This window comes from Saimiri boliviensis, chromosome X (genome assembly GCF_048565385.1).
Source record: "Saimiri boliviensis isolate mSaiBol1 chromosome X, mSaiBol1.pri, whole genome shotgun sequence".
NCBI lineage: Eukaryota > Metazoa > Chordata > Mammalia > Primates > Cebidae > Saimiri > Saimiri boliviensis.
Genome location: NC_133470.1, coordinates 51,373,178 through 51,396,881, shown reverse-complemented (window position 1 = coordinate 51,396,881; position 23,704 = coordinate 51,373,178). Strand labels below are relative to the sequence as shown.

Sequence of the window (23,704 nt, the reverse complement as noted above, 5' to 3'; positions counted from 1 at the left end):
AGTATGTGGAGAAAAGGGAACCCTTATGCACTGTTGATGGGAATGTAAACTAGTTACAGCTTTTATGGAAAATAGTATGGAGGTTCCTCAAAAAATTAAAATTAACCAGGCGTAGTGGCTCACGCCTGTAATCCAAGCTCTTTGGAGGCCAAGGCAGGAGGATCACCTGAGGGCGGGAGTTCAAGACCAGCCTGACTAACATGGTGAAACCCTGTCTTAAATTAAAAAAAAATTAAAATCATCCCTTCTGTGTATATATCCAAAGGAAATAAAATCATGTATCCAAAAGATATCTGCATCCCTGTTTGGTACGGCATTACTCACAATAGCCACGATACAGAACCAACTTAAAGTATCTATCAACAAATGAAGGAATAAAGGAAATACGAGCAATATATATATATATTATATATATATATATAATATATATTCACACACAATATTATTCAGCCATAAAAAAGAACAAAATCCTGCCATTTGTGACAGCACAGATGAACCTGGAGGACATTATGTTAAGTGAAATATGCCAGGCACAGAAGGACAAATAGTGCATGAGCTCACTCATATATGGAATCTAAAGAAGTTAATCTCATGCAAGTAGGGAGTAGAATGGTAGTTATCAGAGGCTGGGGTGGCTAGAGGGGAGGGCATGGAGAGATGTTGGTCAAAGGATACATAATTATAGTTAGATTAAGAGGAATACATCTCAAGAGATTATTTTATAGCAAGGTGAGTATAGTTAATGATGATACATTTTATTTATTAAAATTGTAAAGAGAATGAATATTAAGTGCTGTCGCCACAAAAACAATGAAGCAATACATTTGTTGTTTACATTTAACCATTCCACAGTATACATATACTTCAAAACATCATGTTATACATGATAAAAATATACAATATAATCTGTCAATTTGTAAAGGTAAGAAAATATAAGTTTTGATATTTTCTTTCTGTACTCCAATTGTTTTGTGTGTGCCCCCTAAGGTTTAGACAGCCCCCATTTTGGATGCTAATGTGCTTTGGCTGTGCTCCCACCCAAATTTCGACTTGAATTTTATCTCTCAGAATTCCCGTGTATTGTGGGAGGGACCCAGGGGGAGGTAATTGAATCATGGGGGCCAGCCTTTCCCCTGCTATTCTTGTGATAGTGAATAAGTCTCATGGGATTTCATGGGTTTATCAGGGGGTTCTGCTTTTCTTTCTTCCTCATTTTTCTCTTGCCGCAACCATGTAAGAAGGGCCTTTCTCCTGCCATGATTTTGAGGTCTCCCAGGCCATGTGGAACTAAACCTCTTTTTCTTCCCAGTCTCAGTATGTCTTTATCAGTAGCATGAAAACAGACTAATACAAAGCACATTTAAAACAGGCTAACACAGTGCACAGACTAATACAGAGTACATTGAGCACATTTAAATTTTATTTTATTTAGAGTGGGCTTGATGGACTGATGATACTACAGGAAATATTCAAAGCTCCTTCAAACCATCCCTTGATGCTACCACTGCCTTTATCTCAGCAAACTCTCACATGGGGAATTTTATTTCCGTTTTTGTTTGTTCCTATTTTTTTTTGGTTTGTTTGGCTCTCCCTTCCTATATGGAATGGATATCATATCTCAAAATAAGATTATGCACACTTATTACCATAATGAATCACTAGTCAATGATACTATTTGTATTCAGAAGACTGGTGCAGTCTCAACAACTTGATGCTTAGTAGTATGTTGTTTTTCTGCCTCCTACATTTAGTGCAGGGCATCAAATTTCAAAGGTATTCTTTTACACTGAGCTGAAATCTGCTTCCTAGTCATTCCCACCCCTTGGCCTTTATAATTATGCAAAATATTATCAGCCTGCCTTAGAGGCCACATAATTTTCTCTGATCATTCCTGATTACAAACTAAAATATATATACCTCTGGGAGGAGAACTGGCGGATGGGGGATAGTGGTGGAAGAGAAACTTAACTGATACCTTTCCGAATTCTCAATTTCCTTTAAAAATAAAATAAAATGGAAGATTATAGCATTTGAATTCTCTCTTGGACAAATTTTAAAGTTTGCTTATTCATCAAATTATTTGTAGCAAGACAACTACTAGCACTGTGTTAAATTCTCTGGAGAGGCACACATAAAAAAGAGTATTATTCTTGAGGAATTTATAATTCAGTTGTAAATAATGCCCAGACACTTGTGATACCAGCAAATAAATATGTAAAATGGAGAGTAATAGATGCCAAATGAAGAAGAACACATATTTCAATGACTTTTTTTTGTAGGGAAGAGAAAAGAGAAAGTATTGGTAGAGACAGGAGCTAATACTGGCTAAGTAGGGTAGGGATACAAATATTGTTCTCAACATTTCCACCAAAGCATTCTGAATGGTATAAAAGAATAAACAGGCCAGGCGCGGTGGCTCACACCTGTAATCCCAGCACTTTGGGAGGCCGAGGCGGGTAGACCACGAGGTCAAGAGATCAAGACCATCCTGGTCAACATGGTGAAACCCCGTCTCTACTAAAAATACAAAAATTAGCTGGGCATGGTGGCACGTGCCTGTAATCCCAGCTATTCAGGAGGCTGAGGCAGGAGAATTGCCTGAACCCAGGAGGCAGAGGTTGCGGTGAGCCGAGATCGCGCCATTGCACTCCAGCCTGGGAAACAAGAGTGAAACTCCATCTCAAAAAAAATAAATAAATAAATAAATAAAAAGAATAAACACATTCTCCCGAAAAGTCCCAGGGCAGATGCCTTTAGTAAGCTTAAACTATTTTTGAAGTTTGTGGTTTATCTCAACAGGCTTTTCAAATTTTGCATTTTGTACTAAAAGATAATCATATTTAAATATAAAATGCTGTCAGTCACGGTGGCTCACAACTGTAATCCCAGCACTTTGGGAGGCCGAGGCAGGAGGATCACCTGTGGTCAGAAGTTCGAGACCACCTTGGCCAACATGGTGAAACCCTGCCTCTATTAAAAATATAAATATTAGCTGGGCCTGGTGGCAAGTGCCTGTAATCCCAACTACTTGGGAGGCTGAGGTAGGAGAATTGCTTGAGCCCAAGAGGCGGGGATTGCAGTGAGCAAAGATTGCGCCACTGCACTCCAGCCTGGGTGACAGAGTTAGACTCTGTCTCAAAAAAAGAAACAAAAAACATATATATATATATATATATATTTCTTTAAATTATTTAATACCAAATGATATGGAAGTTCCAGGAAGTTGTATGTCGCTGATAGATATGCTTACCTGTTTGAGAAGCACGGTCTATTCAAGAGTCATTGCACATTCTTAAGCATTAAAAAGGCATGAAAAAAATAGTACATATGAAAAATTACTCTTGAAGCAGTGTGCAAGATTAATTGGAGGAGATGAAAAGAGACAGGAGACAGGATGACCCAAAAAGGGAACAGATGCAGGAAGGCCAGGAAAGGGGCAATATTGTTACTCACCTGATCCAGCATTTTTACCATCTCCTCCAATGAGTGGGACTGTAATGGCTGCAGGGCCCCCATCTGCAGGCAAAGTCGTATATACCATGGGCAGAGACTGCACTACCACTGGGATGGTCTTCAGGCCACCCATCTTATTTGGCAGACTGACTGAGGGGATGGTGTGAATGACATGTAAGATCTGCTGACCACCAGAGCTCTGAGAAGTTGTCAGGACAGAGCCTGGGGTCAGAACAGTAGGAATGTTTGCCGCAGTGCTCATGTCAGATGTTGATGTGGACACCACAAGGGTCTGGGGAGCAGAGTGTGGCTTGGGAGGACATATTGGAGCTTGTAGCATGCTAGCAGGCTGGAGAGGAGCCTTGGGCTTGTGAAAAGAGAGGTCAACTGGTTCCACTTGGGGCAGGCTGAAATCACTAGCCAAAAGTTCTTCTGGGGGCTCAATCTTGATGTCATTAAACAGTGCTTGGTTCTCCATCGGGTTGGCATCCAGGAGTGGTGGAGAAGTCATATTACCTCTGTCTTCTATCTTAGGGGGATCTCTGTTCCGAACAGAACCAGTGCCCTTAAAAAAATAAACAAATGAGGGATGCATAAGCCAGTGTTAGTACCCTGAAGAGACATGGAAACAATGAAAAAAGGAAATCTCTATTCATTTCTCATAGAAGGAATACATGGTGCTGAGAGAAATGAGGCAGGAATAAACTAAAGAGGAAAAAGGAAGGGAAACTTTACTGAGTACCAGTAAGTACCAGGTATTGTATCAGGCAATTATTTAAAATTATTTCACTTAACCTTTACAATAATCTTACAAAATTAATTAAAGACTTTCTGAGTATCCACTATAAGCTCAGTGGCAGCACACATGAATTACAGTACAGCCAATAAGGACATACTAACATACTAAATATCATGATACAATAATGTGAATAGTTTATAAATCATACCATAATAAAGGATGTAACAGGCATGTAAGCAAGGCATTTTAGTAAAAGAAAAGAGTCATTTTCTGTGACTCATTCTGTCTAGACAGGGAGGCTTCAAGAAGGAAGTGATATTTCAGATGAGTCATAGAAAATTAATAGGAATTCTCTAGGCAGATAAGAGATAAGAAAGATATTCCTGTCTATAGAGACACAACAACAGACAATATAATTAGAGAATAAGGATGCAATACAGTTAGCTGTATTACATGCAAGACTGAACTGTGCAACTTTTTAATTCTGGGATTTTAAAAAAAAACCTAACAAATGATCACTTTATATGTAACATATGAAATAGAGCCTCAACCTAATTAAAATCTAAGAATTCCATGAATTCAAAGGTCAAGGGAATTATGAACTGTGTAGGCCACTGCCAAGCAATACTCTGGATCTTAAAGATGAACTTGGAGATGGTGGTACCACTTTAGCCAGTAAACATAACAAGCCTCCATTATCTATTAGCATTAGATTTGAGGTATGAGGGTTTTAAATTATGAAAAATGCTAAGGAATGCATCCTTTATATAAAATATAATCAGCTTTAGTTTTGTATATTTGGAAAATGAGGAAAGGCAGAGTTCAATGAAAGGGTGGGTGACAGAAGATAATTGTTTGGAGGAGAGGAGTAACAAGGACAGAATTATTTCTGTGAGATTTAACTAGCTTCTCAATGAAGATTGATTGAAAGAGTAAGACTAGATTCAAAGAAATCCAAAAGAAAGCAAGTGGAAAAATCTCGGTGAGACATGTAAAAATATTTGAGTATCTACATTATTTAGGAATTAATGTTAATTTTAAGGTGTGATCATTACATTATGCTTATGATTTTTTAAAATTTAGGTGAGAGTTAATAAGGGTCTGAATTCAGAGAGTAACGAGTGGCAGGGGAGGCAGTGTCTTCTTGCTCTGATTTTGTTTTAAAAATCCTCAGAGGGCTGCAGTGAGCTATGATCACACCATTGCACTCACATCTGGGTGACAGAGCAAGACCCTATGTCAAAAAAACAAACACTACAGTAACCCTCAGAGCAGCTGGGAATGAGTAACGGCACCAAAAACCCATCCCTGCTTTATCTCCAGAATTTAGCCAGACTGCCATCTGCTTTTCCCTTCTTTTATGCTACAACCCTCTTGGTATCTTGATTTGAAAGTCCCCATTCCAACTCAGCCCTTGTTTGTGGTCCAAAGATTGCTTCAATCTGCTCCTCCAGGACATGATTTCTGTGATTTGTCTAAATGTTTCACTTACTGCTAATGTAAACCATCCCTCATCGTGGATTCAACCCATCCAGATAAGGAGGGAGAACAGAATCCCTTGACAGGGAGAGGAAGTTGTCACAATTGGCTCTGCTGAACATGAAACTCCCCTGTTCTCAGAATCCCCCAAATCATCTTAAGCTCTTATTTTTCCTACATTTCCTACACGTCTCTTCACTTCAGTAGCTCCACTCTCAGATTAAAAAGATAGAATCCAAGGACTCTTCCAAGGAAAAGTAACAATGTTATCTCTTTCGATAGTCTCCCTACCATTGCTGTCAATAACAGGGAAAAACAAAATTACAACAGAAAGCATAAGAAGAAGTTCAGGGTAGGCTGGGCAGGTGGCTCAAGCCTGTAATCCCAGCACTTTGGGAGGCCCAGGCGGGTGGATCACGAGGTCAAGAGATCGAGACCATCCTGGTCAACATGGTGAAACCCCGTCTCTACTAAAAATACAAAAAATTAGCTGGGCATGGTGGTGCGTGCCTGTAATCCCAGCTACTCAGGAGGCTGAGGCAGGAGAATTGCCTGAACCCAGGAGGCGGAGGTTGCAGTGAGCCGAGATCGTGCCATTGCACTCCAGCCTGGGTAACAAGAGCGAAACTCCGTCTCAAAAAAAAAAAAAAAGAAGAGGTTCAGTGTAGGCTGGAGGCAGTGGCTCACATTTGTTGGAAGACCAAGGCAGGAGGATTATTTGAGGCCAACATGGTAAAACCCTGTCTCTACTAAAAATGCAAAAATTAGCTAGGCATGTTAGCATGCACCTGTAGTCCTAGTTACTCAGGAGGCTGAGCAGAGAATTGCTTGAGCCTGGGAGGCAGAGGTTGCAGTGACCCGAGATTGTGCCACTGCACTCCACCCTGGGTGACAGAGTGAGACTCTGTCTAAAAAATAAAAAAGATGTTCAGTGTAATATCATGTTCTATAAGAATACAGTTGTGAGTACAGGTGTATAAATAAACACAACCTGCTAATGAAATTAAGAAAGGACTTAGCTAAATTTTAGAGACTTCTTGGACTTTGAGGCTTTAAGTTCTAACCGTAAAATAAACACTACTTTGGCAACTTTTATTCTCTTTTGCCAAAGAAAGGCCATTTAGGTGAACTGAGTGCTAACTGCAACAATGTTACTAGCTCAAGGCCTATTGTTTAACTGATACTTGATCTGCAAGCTGCATTTTGTTGAAAAACATTATTTAGGAACATCTAAAATGGAAACTGACTGATGCAAGTCTAGAAAATTAAGAACTGATAGTCTATTCTTACTGCCTTAATGAGACACTGTGTTACAGGGTCCTGCACCAACAGGCTATCATGAGCTGTCCTTTTATAGACTAAATCTATTTTGTGGTTTGCCGATTCTTAACCAAACCCTGTTTGCAGCAGGACTTCAATCATTACTTCTCTCTTGCCATCAAAAGGCGTTGAGAGAAATGTTGGAAGGCCAGTTGTTTCAGTTTTAGTATCTAAATAGTAACTTCCTCAAAGCATACCATCACATTTTTTTTTTCTGTACATATCACTTCCAAGTATGCCTCTTATGCCTAAGTGAATCCATCTCGTGGCAAGTATTTTCTAGGTGTAAATATTGTCTTCTGAACGCAAGCTTTCTCAGGAAAACAGACTGCACTCAAAAGCAGGTCCCAAGGTTGACCTTTCTGTTCCTTCCTTTGTGGCTTAAAGACAAGCATTCCACATGTACGCACTATTAGGGTAAAAAAGTTTTGTTTGTGTGCACCGAGGATTCTTTTTTCAACATGATCAAAATAATTTTTATAAAAATGTTGCTATAAGCCTAACTTCTTCCATATTTAGAATATAACCCTCCCTGCAGTTAAAAAAAGACACAACACGCTATTTGCTTTACCTTATCTTTCTAGATAGCATATTATGCTTGAAAATTCTGAAGAAGACCTTCAAGTCTTGACTGAGTGCGTTTTTGGTCCTAGACTTTTGGTGATTTTAAGATTTCTCACTAAGATGACTTGGGATGGCTACCTATTTCATCCTTCATTGAATAGGATTACTTCAGCTTTGAAAGCTCATCTGAGGATTGTTCTGCCATCAAATTTTTCTTTTAAAGTCATCTTTCTTCATCTTTAGCATGGTGTCGTGGCTTCAGTTTTTAAGTATTCTCTAGTCAATCATTACCACTCTCCAAAGAAAGAGAATAGCTACTTTCCCCATTTGCTATTTTAAGACTTTAGCTTGAATTCCAAGATTTCTGAACCTATAAAGATGGTTGTGCATGAAAGAAAATAAGGAAACTTAGGAGTGGTTTGAAGACAAGCTTTAATTTCCACAGTGCTACTACTCCTCAAACGCCCAGAATCATTATCAGGTTTCCTTAAGCCAATCTGAATTGACAAAAAACATAAAAAGAGTTATTTATTCACGTATTACTAAAGATGAGAGGCTCTCAGTTCTTAGGAAACACGCCTCTCAATTCTAGAAATAAATTCTGAGAAAAGTTGGTCAATTTCACGAATATTTAAGCATTTGATTAAGATAGGTAGAGAAACCCTGAGAGTCAGTGGAATCAACTATTACAAAGTTTCCACTTTTCATTTATTTAAACCAGCTCTGATGTGGAGCTTGAAAGCCATAAGGCAAGATTAGAAAGAAAAGAAAGAACAAAATACTATAGACAGCACAATAGGTAGAAGGAGAGAAAGGCATGTTGCTATAGTAACATGATAAAGCCTAGGCTCCTCACAAACAGAAAGAGGAAACCCATTTTTGTAAACAAGTACCTTTCAGCTTTGCTCTGGGTTAACTCAATTCTCTTCATGCCTAGATACACATACACACATACATTGTACACATTCATTGTTTAGGTCAAAATGTCTGTTTAGCCCTGTAAAACTCAAGTATTTTTCCAGTAAGAGCATTATGTGTTTGGGTATTAGAAAAAGGAAAGATGGGCCAGGCGCGGTGGCTCAAGCCTGTAATCCCAGCACTTTGGGAGGCTGAGGCGGGTGGATCACAAGGTCGAGAGATCAAGACCATCCCGGTCAACATGGTGAAACCCCATCTCTACTAAAAATACAAAAAATTAGCTAGGTATGGTGCCGCGTGCCTGTAATCCCAGCTACTCGGGAGGCTGAGGCAGGAGAATTGCTTGAACCCAGGAGGCGGAGGTTGTGGTGAGCCGAGATCGCGCCATTGCACTCCAGCCTGGGTAACAAGAGCGAAACTCCGTCTCAAAAAAAAAAAAAAAGAAAAGAAAAAGGAAAGATGGATGGAGATGGGAATTATTAGAAAGCGAGACTTAATCTAAACACAGAGGAATTTCAAATCTTATATCACTACCATGTCAGTAGCATCAGAAAATGGAGAACTGTAGGACAAAATGATTCACCACTTTCTACAAACGAACGAACCTGACAATTTTAAGTGATTGGGATAGCAGCAGTCACAATCAGGCAAAATGAGATCAGAAATGTACATATACATGTATATATGTACACATATATTGGCTCATCAGGTATTTGCGTAATAACTTGCATGGCAATAAATATTAGTACCTAGCACAAAACTATAGAAAATGTGAAAAATACTAAAACAGTTTTTCTTTTCAAAGCATCTAAGATTGTTTTTGGGTGATACATGGATGCAGTTATTTTAATATTTATACTTACTTTATTGTATATTAGAAAAATATATATAAAACACCTTCTGAATGGTGGCCCTCAAAAAGGCCCATCAACACCTCAATTCCCAGAATCTTTTTGGAAAAAGGATCTTTGCAGATATAATTAAGGATCTTGAAGAGATCCTGCTGGATTATCTGGGTGAGCCCTTAATTCCATGACTAGTGTCCTTATAAGAGACATACAGAGAAGTAACACACAGAGACACAGAGGAGGAGGTAATGTGAAGGTGTTTTGGGTTGGAGCCCTATCACTCCACTGTCAGCCTGCACCTTCACGTACCAGGAGCTGGAAGACGCAAGGAAAAGATTATTCACTAAAGCCTTCAGAGGGAGTATGACCCTGACAATAACTTGATTTCAGATTTCTGGTCTCTACAACTATGAGAGAACACATTTCTCTTTTTTTGTTGTTTTATTTTTTAATATTTTATTTACTTATTTATTTATTTTATTTTACTTTAGGTGCATACTATAACTGGCATTTCTCCCCATGTTATCCCTCCCCAGCCTCCCCTCCCTCCCCATCCATTTCTCTTGTTTTAAGGCACCTAGTTTGTGGTAATTTGTCTCAGCAATTCTAGGAAACTAATACCTCACATCAAACCAAGAATTCTCCAGATAGCTTAGGCCAAAACTAATATAGGTTTGTTTGTTTATTTATCCAAATAATTTTTAAAGTATGTAATTAATATTGATGGCAAGAATATGACAAAAATCGTCAAAGTGGTAAGTAAATAACTGAAGTTTGGGAGATAAAAAATATTACTGGGGAAACGAGAGATGTTTACATAAAGCAGTTGACAATAGAGAACAGGTAATGAGAAGAGCCACATTAATGACTAATACAGATGACTCAGTGTTCCAGGAACACGAGTTCACTAGAGATTCGTGACAGTTGGGGTTTTCTGTGAATGTTTCATGGAAGAGATGAAACTGGACTTCGAGCCCCAAGAAAAGCGGAGCGTTTGGTGAGTTACATAAGCTAACTGACACACAATCCAAGTAAAAAAAAACAGTGTGGGGCCGAGCGTGGTGGCTCACGCCTGTAATCCCAGCAGTTTGGGAGTCTGAGATGGGTGGATCACCTGAGATCAGGAGTTCAAGATCAGCCTGACCAACATGGAGAAACCCCATCTCCACTAAAAATATAAAAATTAGCCAGGAGTGGTGGTGCATGCCTGTAATCCCAGCTACCCAGGAGGCTGAGGCAGGAGAATCACTTGTACCCTGGAGGCAGAGGTTGTGGTGAGCAGAAATCATGCCATTGTACTCCAGCCTGGGCAACAAAGTGAACCTCTCCGTCTCAAAAAAAAAAAAAAAACCAGTGTCGGGGGGGAAAAAGTGGCACAGAAATGTATAGGCCCTGAGAATGAAGCCCAGCTAGAAAAAAAGAAAAGGGAAAAAAGAAATGTATGAGCCAATTAGATAGTATCATGGAAATATTGTTCATTTTCTTGGGTGTGACACTGTTAATCTAGTTATATAATACAATGTAATTATCTGTAAGTGATGCATACAGAATAATTTAGTGGTAAAATTTCTCGATGCAACTTACAGTAGTAATAAAAGAGAGAGAGTATTCGTCTGTGTGAAAATATGTGCCACATATTAACAATATTAAATGAGGGTAAAAGAGAGATACATATGGTAAAATTTAACCCTAACACTGCTCATACATTTTAATCAAGATATCCCACTTCTAGGAGGTAATCAGAAACAAATAATAAAGGGCAGGTGACAACCAAATTCTCATTCACTGTATGGTATGATGATATAGAAATTTAGAGAAGGGAGAGCAGCATGTGTTCCCTGAGCGACACACCCACACACTGATCCTAACCAGTGACATAAACAAATCATATGATGAATCAAACTAGGAGGCTTCTCCACACTAGAATGATGCCAGCATTGTGTAGTTATAGAATACAAACTCCTGGCCCTTGTCCCCTGAGTCATGGTCAGTGTTCTGTGGCCATTTATCAAAAGCACTCCAGCTTTTCTAAAAACGAGACATCCTGGAAATGCCAAGAAACAAACAAACAAAGTGCTTAGATCCCTTACTATCAGGACTTTTCTACACACTGAACCAATTTTAAAGTGCCTCCAAATTCTGGAAGTTCAGTATACCGAAAGAATTTACAGAAAAACATTTCTAGAATTATACATAGGTACACTGAGATTTCAAAATAAGGTAGCTATGCATGCTACAATCATTAGTGGCCACTATGAGCAATTATGTCAATGAATTGAAAAATCTAGAAAAATGGACAAATTCCTAGACACATACAACCTACCAAGACTGAACCATGAAATCCAAAGTCTGAACAGACCAATAACAAGTAATGAGATTGAAGCCATAATAAAAAGTCTCCTAGTAAAGAAAAGCCCAGGACCTGATGGCTTCACAGCTGAATTCTACCAAACATTTAAAGAAGAGCTCATGCCAATTCTACTGAAACTATTCTGAAAAATAGAGAAGGGACTATTTCCAAACTCATTCTACAAAGCTAGTATTACCCTGATACCAAAACCAGACAAAGACACATCAAAAAAATAAAATTATGGACCAATATCGCTGATGAATACTGATGCAAAAATCCTCAACAAGCTACTGGTAAACCAAATTCAACAGTACATTAGAAAGATCCTTCATCCTGACCAAGTGAGATCCCTGGTATGCAAAGACAGTTCAACATACACAAATCAATCGATGTGATTCGTAATATCAATAGAATAAAGGATAAAAACCATGATTATTTCAATTGATGCTGAGAAAGCATTTGATAAAATTCAACATCCCTTCAAAAAACTGGAGATACAAGTAGCATACCTCAGCATAATAAAAGCCATATAAAACAGACCCACAGCTAGTATCATACTGAATGGGGAAAAACTGAAAGCCTTTCCTCTAAGATCTGGCACATGTCAAGGATGCCCATTGTCTACACTGTTATTCCGCATAGTATTGGAAGTCCTAGCTAGAGCAATCAGAAAAGAAAAAGATACAAAGGGCATTCAAATTGGAAAAGAATAAGTCAAATTATTTTTGTTTGCAGATGATATGATCCTATATTTGGAAAAACCAAAAAACTAATGAAACTGATAAATTCAGTAAAGTGGTAGTATAGAAAAATCAACCTGTACAAATCAGTGGCATCTTTATGCCAACAGCGAACAATCTGAAAAAGAAATAAAAAAGTAAACCCATTTACAATAGCCACACATAAAATTAAATACCTACAAATTAACTAAAGAAGTAGGAGATAGCTATAATGAAAACTATTAACACACTGATGAAAGAAATTGAAGAGGACATCAACAAATGGAAAAATATTCTATGCTCATATATTGGGTAGAGTCAATATTGTTAAAATCTCCAGACTGACAGTGACAGGAGGTGGGGAAATTCTAGACAGAATTCAAGCCTAGAACCACAGCCCAAAATGAGAACTTACATCCCTGTTTTCCTGCTTGAATGTTGCCTTTTCCAAAAGCACCCGTGGCTGACCCTGCCCCCACTCCTGTGCCCATAAAAACCCACACTTAACTGGCAGAGAAAGGAGAAGCAGCCGAACATCAGACATTATAGTTGGCTATTGGAGAGAAGTGGCTTGACTTCAGAGGGACAGCTTGACGCTATAGCTTTGGAGAGGAGTCCAGATGGGGACAGCTGAACTCCAGGGGAAGATTACTTTCCTGCTCCATCCCATTTTCAGCTTTCCCTCCCACTGAGAGCCACTTTCATCAGCGATAAAATCCCCCAATCAATGAGGTTGATTTGTTGTATAACCTCATTCCTTCTGGATGCCAGACAAGAACTCAGGTGTGGGTGCAAAAGGTTGTCACACTGACCCTCCAGTGAGCTGTTAATACTTAAGCCATCTGTGAACAGCAAAGCTAAAACGGCACTGTAACATCCCTTCTGGGGCTTCAGGGATTGCAAGCATCCCCCAGATGCTGCTGTGGGGTGCGCAGTGTTTTGCTCCTGCTGCTGCCCGAAGGTGCTCACCCCACCTCCTATATTTACTGACCTGTGCTTCCCCTCCCACAAAGGATAGAACACATCAAGTTCAACTGAGTGGAATTCACCCCTGCCAGTGCCGAAGTGCCAGCTAGGTCCAGCACCTGTGTACTCCAATTCCCACTCACGAGGTGGTCAGGGAAATATCCTGCTTCAATACTACCCAAAACACTCTACAGATTCAATAAAATCCCTATCAAAATATCTATGACACTCTTGGCTGGGCGCAGTGGCTCATGTCTGTAATCTCAACACTTTGGGATGCCAAGGTGGGTGAATCACTTGAGGTCAGGAGTTCGGGACCAGTCTGGCCAACATGGTGAAACCCCGTCTCTACCAAAAAATAAAAATAAAAATAAAAAATCACAAAAATTAGCTGGGCATGGTGACACACGCCCATAGTCCCAGCTACTTGGGAGGCTGAGGCACAATAATTGCTGGAACCTGGGAGGCAGAGGTTGCAGTGAGCCAAGATTGTGCCATTGCACTCCAGCCTGGGCGACAGAGTGAGACTTCATCTCAAAAAAAAAAAAAGATATTCTTCACAAAAATAGAAAAAAAAATCCAAAAGTTTATATCAAATCACAAGTACCCAGAATAGACAAAGTTATCCTAAGCAAAAAGAAGAAAACTGAAGAAATCACATTAGTTGACTTCAAGTTACACCACAGAGCTATAGTAACCAAAATGGAATGGTACTGGCATGAAAACAAACACATAGCACAGTGGAACAGAATAGAGAACCCAGAAATAAATCCATACATCTACAAAGAATTCACTTTTGACAAAATTGCCAAGAACATACATTGGGGAATGGACCATCTCTTCAACAAATGGTGCTGGGAAAACTGGATATCCATATGCAGAACAATGAAACCAGACCCCTATCTCTCACCATATACAAAAATTGAATTAAAATGGATTAAAGAGTTAAATCTAAAACCTCAAACTATAAAACTACTACAAAAAATATTCGGGAAAATCTCCAGGACATTGGTCTGGGCAAAAATTTCTTGAGCAATACTCCACAAACAGCAAGCAAAGCAAATAGGGACAAGTGGGATCACATCAAGTTAAAAAGCTTCTACACAGCAAAGGATACAATCAACAAAGTAAAGATAGAATCTACAGATAGGGAGAAAATATTTGCAAACTACTCATCTGGCAATGGAGTAATCACCAGAATATATAATGAGCTCAAACAACTCAATAGGAAAAAGTCTAATAATCCAAATTAAAAATATGTAAAAGATTTGAATATATATTTCTCAAAAAAAGATTTACAAATGGCAAACAGGTATATGAAAAGGTGCTCAACATCGTTGATCATCAGAGAAATGCAAATCAGAACTACAATGAGATATCATCTCACCACATCTAAAATGGCTTTTATGTAAGAGACAGGCAATAACAGATACTGGTGAGGATGTGGGGAAAAGAAAACACTTGTGCAGTGTTCATGGGAAAATAAATTAGTACAGCTGCTATGGAGAACAGTTTAAAGGTTCCTCAAAAAAATTGAAAAATGAGCTACTTATATGATTCAGCAATCCCATTGCTGGATATATACCCAAAAGAAAGGAAATCAGTATATCAAAGAGAGATCTGTACTTCCACGTTTGGTGCAGCACTGTTCACAATAGCTAAGATTTGGAAGCAACCTAGGTATTCATCAACAGATGAATGAATAAAGAACATGTGGTAAAGATACACAATGGAGTACTATTTAGCCATAAAAAGAATGAGGCCCTGTCATTTACAGCAACATGGACGGAACTGGAGATCATTATGGTAAGTGAAATAAGCCAGGTATAGAAAGATAAATATCACATGTTCTCATTTATTTGTGGGATCTAAAAATCAAAACAATTGAACTCATGGACATAGAGCGTAGAAGGATGGTTATCAGAGGCTGGGAAGGGCAGTGGAATGATGAGGAGGAGGTGGTGGTAGTCAATGTGTACAAATAGTTTTGTAAAAATAGTTAGAAATTGGCTAGGTGCAGTGGCTCACTCCTGTAATTCCAGCACTTTGGGAGGCAGAGGTGGGTGGATCACCTGAGGTCAGGATTTTGAGACCAGCCTGGCCAACATGGTGAAACCCCATCTCTACTAAAAATACAAAAAATTAGCCAGGTGTGGTGGTGTGTGCCTGCAGTCCTAGCTACTCAGGAGGCTGAGGCAAGAGAATTGCTTGAATCTGGGAGGCGGGGGTTGCAGTGACCTGAGAATCCACCACTGCAGTCTAGCTTGGGCAAGAGAGAAAGACTCTATCTAAAAAAAAAAAAAAAAAAAAAAAGAAAAGAAAAAAAAGTAGAAATAACAAGACTTACTATTTGATAGTATGATAGGGTGACTAGGACCAATAATAACTTAATTTTACACTTAAAAACACGTACAAGAGTGTAAGTCTATTGTTTATAACACAAAGGATAAATGCTGTAGGGATGTATCTCATTCTTCATAATGTGATTATTTCATATTGCATACCTGTATTAAAACATCTCGTGTACCCCACAAATATATACAACTACTACGTAACTACAAAAATTAAAAATTAGGCCGAGCACAGTGGCTTACATGTGTAATCCCAGCACTTCGGGAAGCCAAGATGGGAGGATCACGAGGTCAGGAGTTTGAGACCAGCCTGACCAATAGGGTGAAACTTCATCTCTACTAAAAAATGCAAAAATTAGGCAGGTGTGGTGGTGTGCACCTGTAGTCCCAGCTACTCAGGAGGCTGAGGCAGAAGAATAGCGTTAACTCAGGAGGCGGAGGTTGCAGTGAGCCAAGATCACGCCACTGCACTCCAGCCTGGGTGAAAGAGCAAGACTCTGTCTCAAAATAAATGAAAAACAAATAAATAAAAAATTTAGAATTCAAAAAACAAAAGTTGAAATTATAACAAAAAACAGTGGTTCCTAAATGTAACCTAGATATTTTACCTGATGAATTAGATAAAGAAACAGACAAGTATGGTATAAACAACACTGTATACTCAAGACTGATCTTGTCTTTATGGCCTTGATTCCAGAAGCTATGTTTCTCTCAGGCCAGATCTACTCCCTAGTTGAACATGAAACCTAGGCATTCATATACTTTCTGGAAATCTGTCTTCCTTCACCTCTTCTCAATCCTCAAACATGTAGAAAGAAAAATGAGTTTAAACTTTAATCATTACCAGGTATTCAACAATATTATGGCCCGATATTAATACCCTATTTTCCTTATAACTGACCTGCTTGAATACCTGCATTGAGCCACCTTCTGAATTAAGCTGGACCTCCAAGTTGTTTATGAGTTGATCCATATCTGGAAAAGATAAAAGGAAAAGACAACTTTTAGAATAAAATCTAACCCACTACAGACATAAATATGCTATTCAGTTATGTGTGTTTTACGAACTTTATCTTTTAGTACTTACTAGATAGAGATAAGTCATTGAAACATTCTGACTTATTTTACTCATCAAGATGGCCCTAACATTTCCCCAGTAATACTAGCCACTCACCTCCAAACTGTAATCTGTTTCTTCTTATTTCTCCAACCTGCTCTGCCTTCATAGGAACTTCAGCATAACTACAGTTTTCAGAATCCTACCTTCCTGGTCTAGTTCTTGCTTGAGGAGTTCCAAGCTCCTATATGTGTATTTACCCCAGTGGACTTATTTACACATCAAGGCCAAATCTCCTGAGAGAAGTATTTTATCTGTCTACCTCTCTTAAATCTACAAGTCAAGTGGGGTTAATAAAAACAGTTTTTTTTTCTTTCCTTTTTAGTTTTTCCTCTTACGAAAAGAGGGAATTGGTATCCTCATTCAGCTGCATTAAACTATCAGTCATTCATACTAGAAGCACCTACTAGCTTTCTTCCTCAACCAGATTTTCTGCAAGTCAGATGTGCAGCACTCACAACCTGTAATCTTTGGCAAGGCCTTTTTTTTTTTTCCTAAGCCTCAATTTGTCCATCTATGATTAAAGGATTTCAGAGTATCCTCAGCAGAGCCCTAAGGATTCCATGGAATTTGGGGATGGGGTTTGTTACATTAAGGTTAGCTTAAACCTGCCTCCTTACATACTTTAAGTTCAGCCTAAAAGGTTTCCCCATGCATAATGAACCATAACCTAACTGGATGTGTAAACAGAGTATAACCTACTCTTGCACCAATCACAGGGTTTCAGCCAATTAAAGGCAGTCAACTATTCAAACTGTTCAAATAAGGCAAACACTGAGATGTAACCAATCCAGCTGTTTCTGTACCTCGCTTCCATTCTCTGTATCTCACATTCCTTTTTCTGCCCATAAATACTATCTGACTACATGGCAGCCCAAAAGTTGCCCTGAATCTATTTTTCTTCTGGGGGCTGCCTGATTCATTAATCATTCTTTGCTCAATTAAATTCTGTTAAATGTAGTTTGTCTAAAGTTTTTCTTTTAACAGGTTAATGGAGGAACTGTAGTAAATAATAAGAATAGAAGGCAGAATTCAGAAAACTGACTTCCAATAGAATCTGAGCTCCTTGCAGGCAGATACCCAAGGCCCTACAACATTGCCTGATACATGGTTAAGTGTTTAATCACATTTCTGAGGATTTTTGATGACAGTGACAGAAAAGGAGAATGAGAGAATGTGTTTTCTCAAATACAGAAATTGGAAGTAAGTAATAAGAATAGAAGGCAGAATTCAGAAAACTGACTTCCAATAGAATCTGAGCTCCTTGCAGGCAGATACCCAAGGCCCTACAACATTGTCTGATACATGGTTAAGTGTTTAATCACATTTCTAAAGATTAATGATGACAGTGACAGAAAAGGAGAATGAGAGAATGTGTTTTCTCAAATACAGAAATTGGAAAAGAGTAGAAAAGAATGAAAGAAAATTAGAGAATTTATGTATGAAGGATGCCTGAGGTATAATCAACTATGAAGTGATAGGTGGTAGAAAGGACAGCTGAGCTTTTTCTGATTTCTACCATAGAAAAGGAGGTGTCATGGTGGAAAAAGAATATGAGGTCAGGTAACTCTCAGACAGTCCACAGGGGGGCACCAAAATGCTAGGAGAGCTTTCTTTGTTGCTGCCAGAAAAATCTGCAGGAGTGGAGAAGATTCGATTCTCCCTCTGCATTCACAACACCTTCAACCAGGCTTCCTTATTTCTAGCAAATACAGCTTAAGAGAGCCGTCTCCGAGGACCAGGAACCAGGTTTATAAAGACAGCAAATGTAATAAATGTGTATATTACAAAAAAAAAAAAAGCCATCTCCAATCTGTTCTTCGATTCCTATGGATTAAGACACAGCAGTCTTGAGGAAGCAGAGAGATTCTAACAAGCGATTTAGCTTCTATGAACCTCAGTTTCTTCACTTGCCAAAAGAGGGGAACACGGTATTGCCCTAACAGAGTTAATGCGAGCATTCCATCTTAATAGTCATGTGCTGCATGATGACGTTTCAGTCAACGACGTCCCACAGATACGATGATTCTATACGATTATAACAAAGCTAAAAACTTCCTATCACCTAGTGACATCACAGACCTTGCAGTGTCACACACAGTGCAATGTATTACTCATGTATTTGTGGTGACGCTGGTGTGAACAAATCTACTGCACTGCCAGTCAATATAATTATGTACAGTGCATAATACTTAACAATGATAATAAATGATTATGTTACTGGTTTCTGTATTTACTACGCTATACATTCTATCACCATTTTAGAGTGTACTCCTTCTGCTTACTAAAAAAAAAAGTTAACTGTAAAACATCCTCAGCCAGGTCCGTCAGGAGGTTTCCCAGAAGGTATTACTGTCATAGGAGATGGCAGCTCCATGCATGTTATTACCCATGAAGACCTTCCAGCAGGACAAAATATAGAGGTAGAAGACAGTGATATTGATGACCCTTGTAGGCCTAGGCTAATGTGCGTCTTTGTGTCTTAGTTTTTAACAAAAAGTTGTAAAAAGCAAAAAAATAACGATAGAAAAAAAGCTTATAAAATAAGAATACAAAGAAATACCGGCCGGGCGTGGTGGCTCACGCCTGTAATCCAAGCACTTTGGAGGCCAACGTGGGCGGATCACTTGAGGTCGGGAGTTCAAGAGCAGCCTGACCAACATGGTGAAACCTCGTCTTAAAAATAATAATAATAAATAAAAAAAGAAAAGAAAGAAAATATTTTTGCACAGAGGTATAGCATTTGTATTTTAAACTAAAAAAGTTATAGTAAGCTAAGGTTAATTTATTAATAAAGAAAAACATTGTTTATAAATTTAGTGTAGCCTACTATACACTGTTTAAAAAGTCTACAGTAAGGTATAGTAATGTCCTAGGCTTTAATACTCATTCTGCACTCACTCAGTGACTCACCCAGAGCAACTTCTAATTCTGCAAGTTCCATTCATGTTAAGTGGTATCCAGGTATACCATTTTAAAATCTTTTATACCATATTTTTACTGTACCTTTTCTATGTTTAGATACACAAATACACATCATTATGTTACAATTACCTACAGTATCCAGTACAGCAGGTGTCCCCAAACTGCCGCCCCCGCGGCCCGCATGCGGCCCACTGAGGCCATTTATCCGCCCCGCCCCCTGCCGCACTTCAGGAAGGGGCACCTCTTTCATTGGTGGTCAGTGAGAGGAGCACAGTATGTGGCGGCCCTCCAATGGTCTGAAGGACAGTGAACTGGCCCCCTGTGTAAAAAGTTTGGGGATGCTTGCAGTACAGTAACATGCTGGAGAGGTTTGTAGCTTGGGAACAATAGGCTATACCATATAGCTTAGGTTGTAGTAGATTATGCCATCTAGGTTTATGTTAGTACATTCTATGATATTCACACAATGTAAAAATTGCCTAAGGATGTATTTTGCAGAACATATCACCGCCATTAAGTGATTAATAACACGTAAATACACTTAAATCCTGGCATGTGGAACACTCTCAACTAGCTATTATTATCATCACCACTATTATTATTGTTGATGATAAGAATCTTGAATTCTGGCCCAAAGAATCTCTCCAGTGTATCAAATAGGACTTTTCTACCCCATGAGTTCACAAACCTGCTCCACCTCTTATATTTCTAATCTTAATTTCTAGCACCACCGTAAACCCAGTCTATCAGTCTAAAAACCTGGAAGAATGAAAGGGAAGATGGCCGCCTAAGAACAGCTCAGGACTTCAGCTCCCAGTGAAAGTGCAGAGGGTGAGTGGACGCCGCATTTACAGACGAACTCTTATTGCCCACAGACCAGGAGATACCCAGGCAGAGGGGTCGCCAGCGTCGCAGTCCCAGCCGGTGCGGCTGTTTTGGCCCCCGTGGGGCTGATTCGGCCCGCGCGGCTGCTGTGACCACACCCTGATGCTGCCGTTCTCCGTACAAAAGCCACTGGTCTGGGAGCCCTCTTAGCTGGCGAGCAGAGCCCTGAGACGGCAGAGTTGCCCATTCATCTGAAATAGCGAGCCAGGCCAGGAGATTCCTAGGCAAAAAATCCGCCAGGAGCCGGCGCCGCAGTTCGAGCCGACTCCGTGAGTCGCAGCACGGGAGATCCCGGCGCCTTTTCAACAAGCGACCGGAACGCGGGGTCGTTCAACTTAAAAGAAAAGACTCTGAGTCAGGGAGACAGGTGATCAGGCTCGGTTGGTCCCACCCCTCCACCCCCAACAACAACGAAAGCAAAAACAGTAATTGGAAACCCTCTGGGTTGAGCCCTTCAAACCAAGCACAGCTGAACCCGGACGGTCTGGCTCCGTGGGGGAGGGGTTTCCGCCATTACTGAGACTCTCCACCTCTACGAGGCAGGCCGCCGTTGCCGAGGCAACCTGCCACAACAGAGAGAGTCCGCCATAACAGAGGCGGGGCCACCGTTGCCGAGACAGTTCTAACTACGCCCATATAAAAAGGACTACAGGGAAGAGCTCAGGGCAGCTGGGCGGAGCCCACAGCAGCTCAGCAAAGCCCCTGTGGGCAGGCAGTGGCTAGGCGTGCTGCTAGCTGGGCGGGTCAGACCTGAAAGAAAAATCAAAAAAGGCAGTAGTGCAACGGAAACTCATAAAGCTCCAACTCCCTGGGACAGAGACAGACAACAGGTGGATAAACCCACAAAAATGGGAAGAAACCAGCGCAAAAAGGATGAAAACTCCCGAAACCAGAACACCTCTCCTCCTAAAAGGGATCACAACTCCTCACCAGCAAGGGAACCAGACCGGATGGAGAAGGAGGGTGATGAAATGACAGAATCAGACTTCAGAAGGTGGGTAGTAAGAAACTACAGTGAGCTAAAAGAACATGTTCTAACCGAACGCAAAGAAAATAGGAACCTTGAAAAAAGATTGGACGAACTGCTGACGAGAATGGACAGCATAGAGAGGAGTATAAGTGAATTGATGGAGCTGAAAAACGCAACACGAGAACTTCGTGAAGCATGCACAAGCTTCAACAGCCGAATTGACCAAGCAGAAGAAAGGATATCAGAGGTCGAAGATCAACTCAATGAAATAAAAAGAGAAGGCAAAAACAGAGAAAAAAGCGCAAAAAGGAATGAACAAAATCTTCAAGAAATGTGGGACTATGTGAAAAGACCTAATCTACGTCTGATAGGTGTACCTGAATGTGATGAAGAGAATGAATCCAAGCTGGAAAATACTCTTCAGGATATTATCCAGGAAAACTTCCCCAACCTAGCAAGGCAGACCAATATTCAAATCCAGGAAATACAGAGAACACCACAAAGATATTCCTCAATAAGAGCAACCCCAAGGCACATAATCGTCAGATTCACCAGGGTTGAAATGAAAGAGAAAATGCTAAGGGCAGCCAGAGAGAAAGGTCAGGTTACTCACAAAGGGAAGACCATTAGACTCACAGCAGATCTCTCCGCAGAAACCCTACAAGCCAGAAGAGATTGGGGGCCAATATTCAACATCCTTAAAGAAAAGAACTTTCAACCCAGAATCTCCTATCCAGCCAAACTAAGCTTCATAAGTGAAGGAAAAATGAAATCCTTTGTGAACAAGCAAGCACTCAGAGATTTCATCACCACCAAACCTGCTCTACAAGAACTCCTGAAAGAGGCTCTACACATATAAAGGAACAACCAGTACCAGCCACTCCAAAAACACACCAAATGGTAAAAGAGCATCAACACAATCAAGAATCTGCATCAACTCACCAACAAAACAGCCAGGTAGCATCAAAATGACAGTATCAAATTCACACATAACAATACTATCCCTAAATGTCAATGGACTAAATGCCCCAATCAAAAGACACAGACTGGCAAATTGGATAAAAAGCCAAAAGCCATCAGTGTGCTGTACCCAGGAAACCCATCTTACATGCAAGGATACACAAAGGCTCAAAATAAAGGGATGGAGGAAGATCTACCAAGCAAATGGAGAGCAAAAAAAGGCAGGAGTTGCAATTCTCATCTCTGATAAAATAGACTTTAAAGCAACAAAGATCAAAAGAGACAAAGAGGGACATTACATAATGGTAAAAGGATCACTGCAACAAGAAGAGCTAACGATCCTAAATATATACGCACCCAATACAGGAGCACCCAGATACATAAGGCAAGTTCTTAATGACTTACAAAGAGACTTAGACTCCCACACAATAATAGTGGGAGACTTTAACACCCCATTGTCAATATTAGACAGATCAACCAGACAGAAAATCAACAAGGATATCCAGGACCTGAATACAGACCTGGAACAAGCAAACCTAATAGACATTTACAGAAGTCTCCACCCCAAATCCACAGAATATACATTCTTCTCAGCACCACATCACACCTACTCTAAAATTGACCACATAATTCGCAATAAATCACTCCTCAGCAAATGCAAAAGAGCAGAAATCATAACAAACAGTCTCTCAGACCACAGTGCAATCGAGTTAGAACTCAGAATGCAGAAACTAACTCAGAACCGCACAGCTTCATGGAAACTGAACAACTTGCTCTTGAATGTTGACTGGATAAACAATGAAATGAAGGCAGAAATAAAGATGTTCTTCGAAACCAATGAGAACGAAGACACAACATACCAGAATCTCTGGGACACATTTAAAGCAGTCTCTAGAGGAAAATATATAGCAATGAGTGCCCACATGAGAAGAAAGGAGAGATCGAAAATTGACACCCTATCATCAAAATTGAAACAGCTAGAGGAGCAAGATCAAAAAAACTCAAAACCTAGCAGAAGACAGGAAATAACTAAGATCAGAGCAGAACTGAAGGAAAAAGAGACACAAAAAACTCTTCAAAAAATCAGTAAATCCAGGAGCTGGTTTTTTGAAAAGATCAACAAAATAGACAGACCACTAG

At 39.8% G+C, this 23,704-nt stretch overlaps 1 protein-coding gene across 3 annotated transcripts in view; it reads right to left on the bottom strand.

Annotated features, from left to right (window-relative positions):
- The window catches only part of KLF8 (KLF transcription factor 8), a 337,674-nt gene that overhangs the window by 31,345 nt on the left and 282,625 nt on the right, over positions 1 to 23,704 (bottom strand). For all 3 annotated transcript variants that reach the window (XM_074392158.1, XM_074392157.1, XM_003943996.3), the window contains 2 exons: positions 16,609 to 16,682; positions 3,454 to 4,018 (listed from right to left, as the gene is read on the bottom strand). In XM_074392158.1, the coding sequence (XP_074248259.1) occupies positions 3,454 to 4,018; positions 16,609 to 16,680 (637 nt within the window). In that variant the 5' untranslated portion in view covers positions 16,681 to 16,682. The remainder of the gene's footprint in view (positions 1 to 3,453; positions 4,019 to 16,608; positions 16,683 to 23,704) is intronic.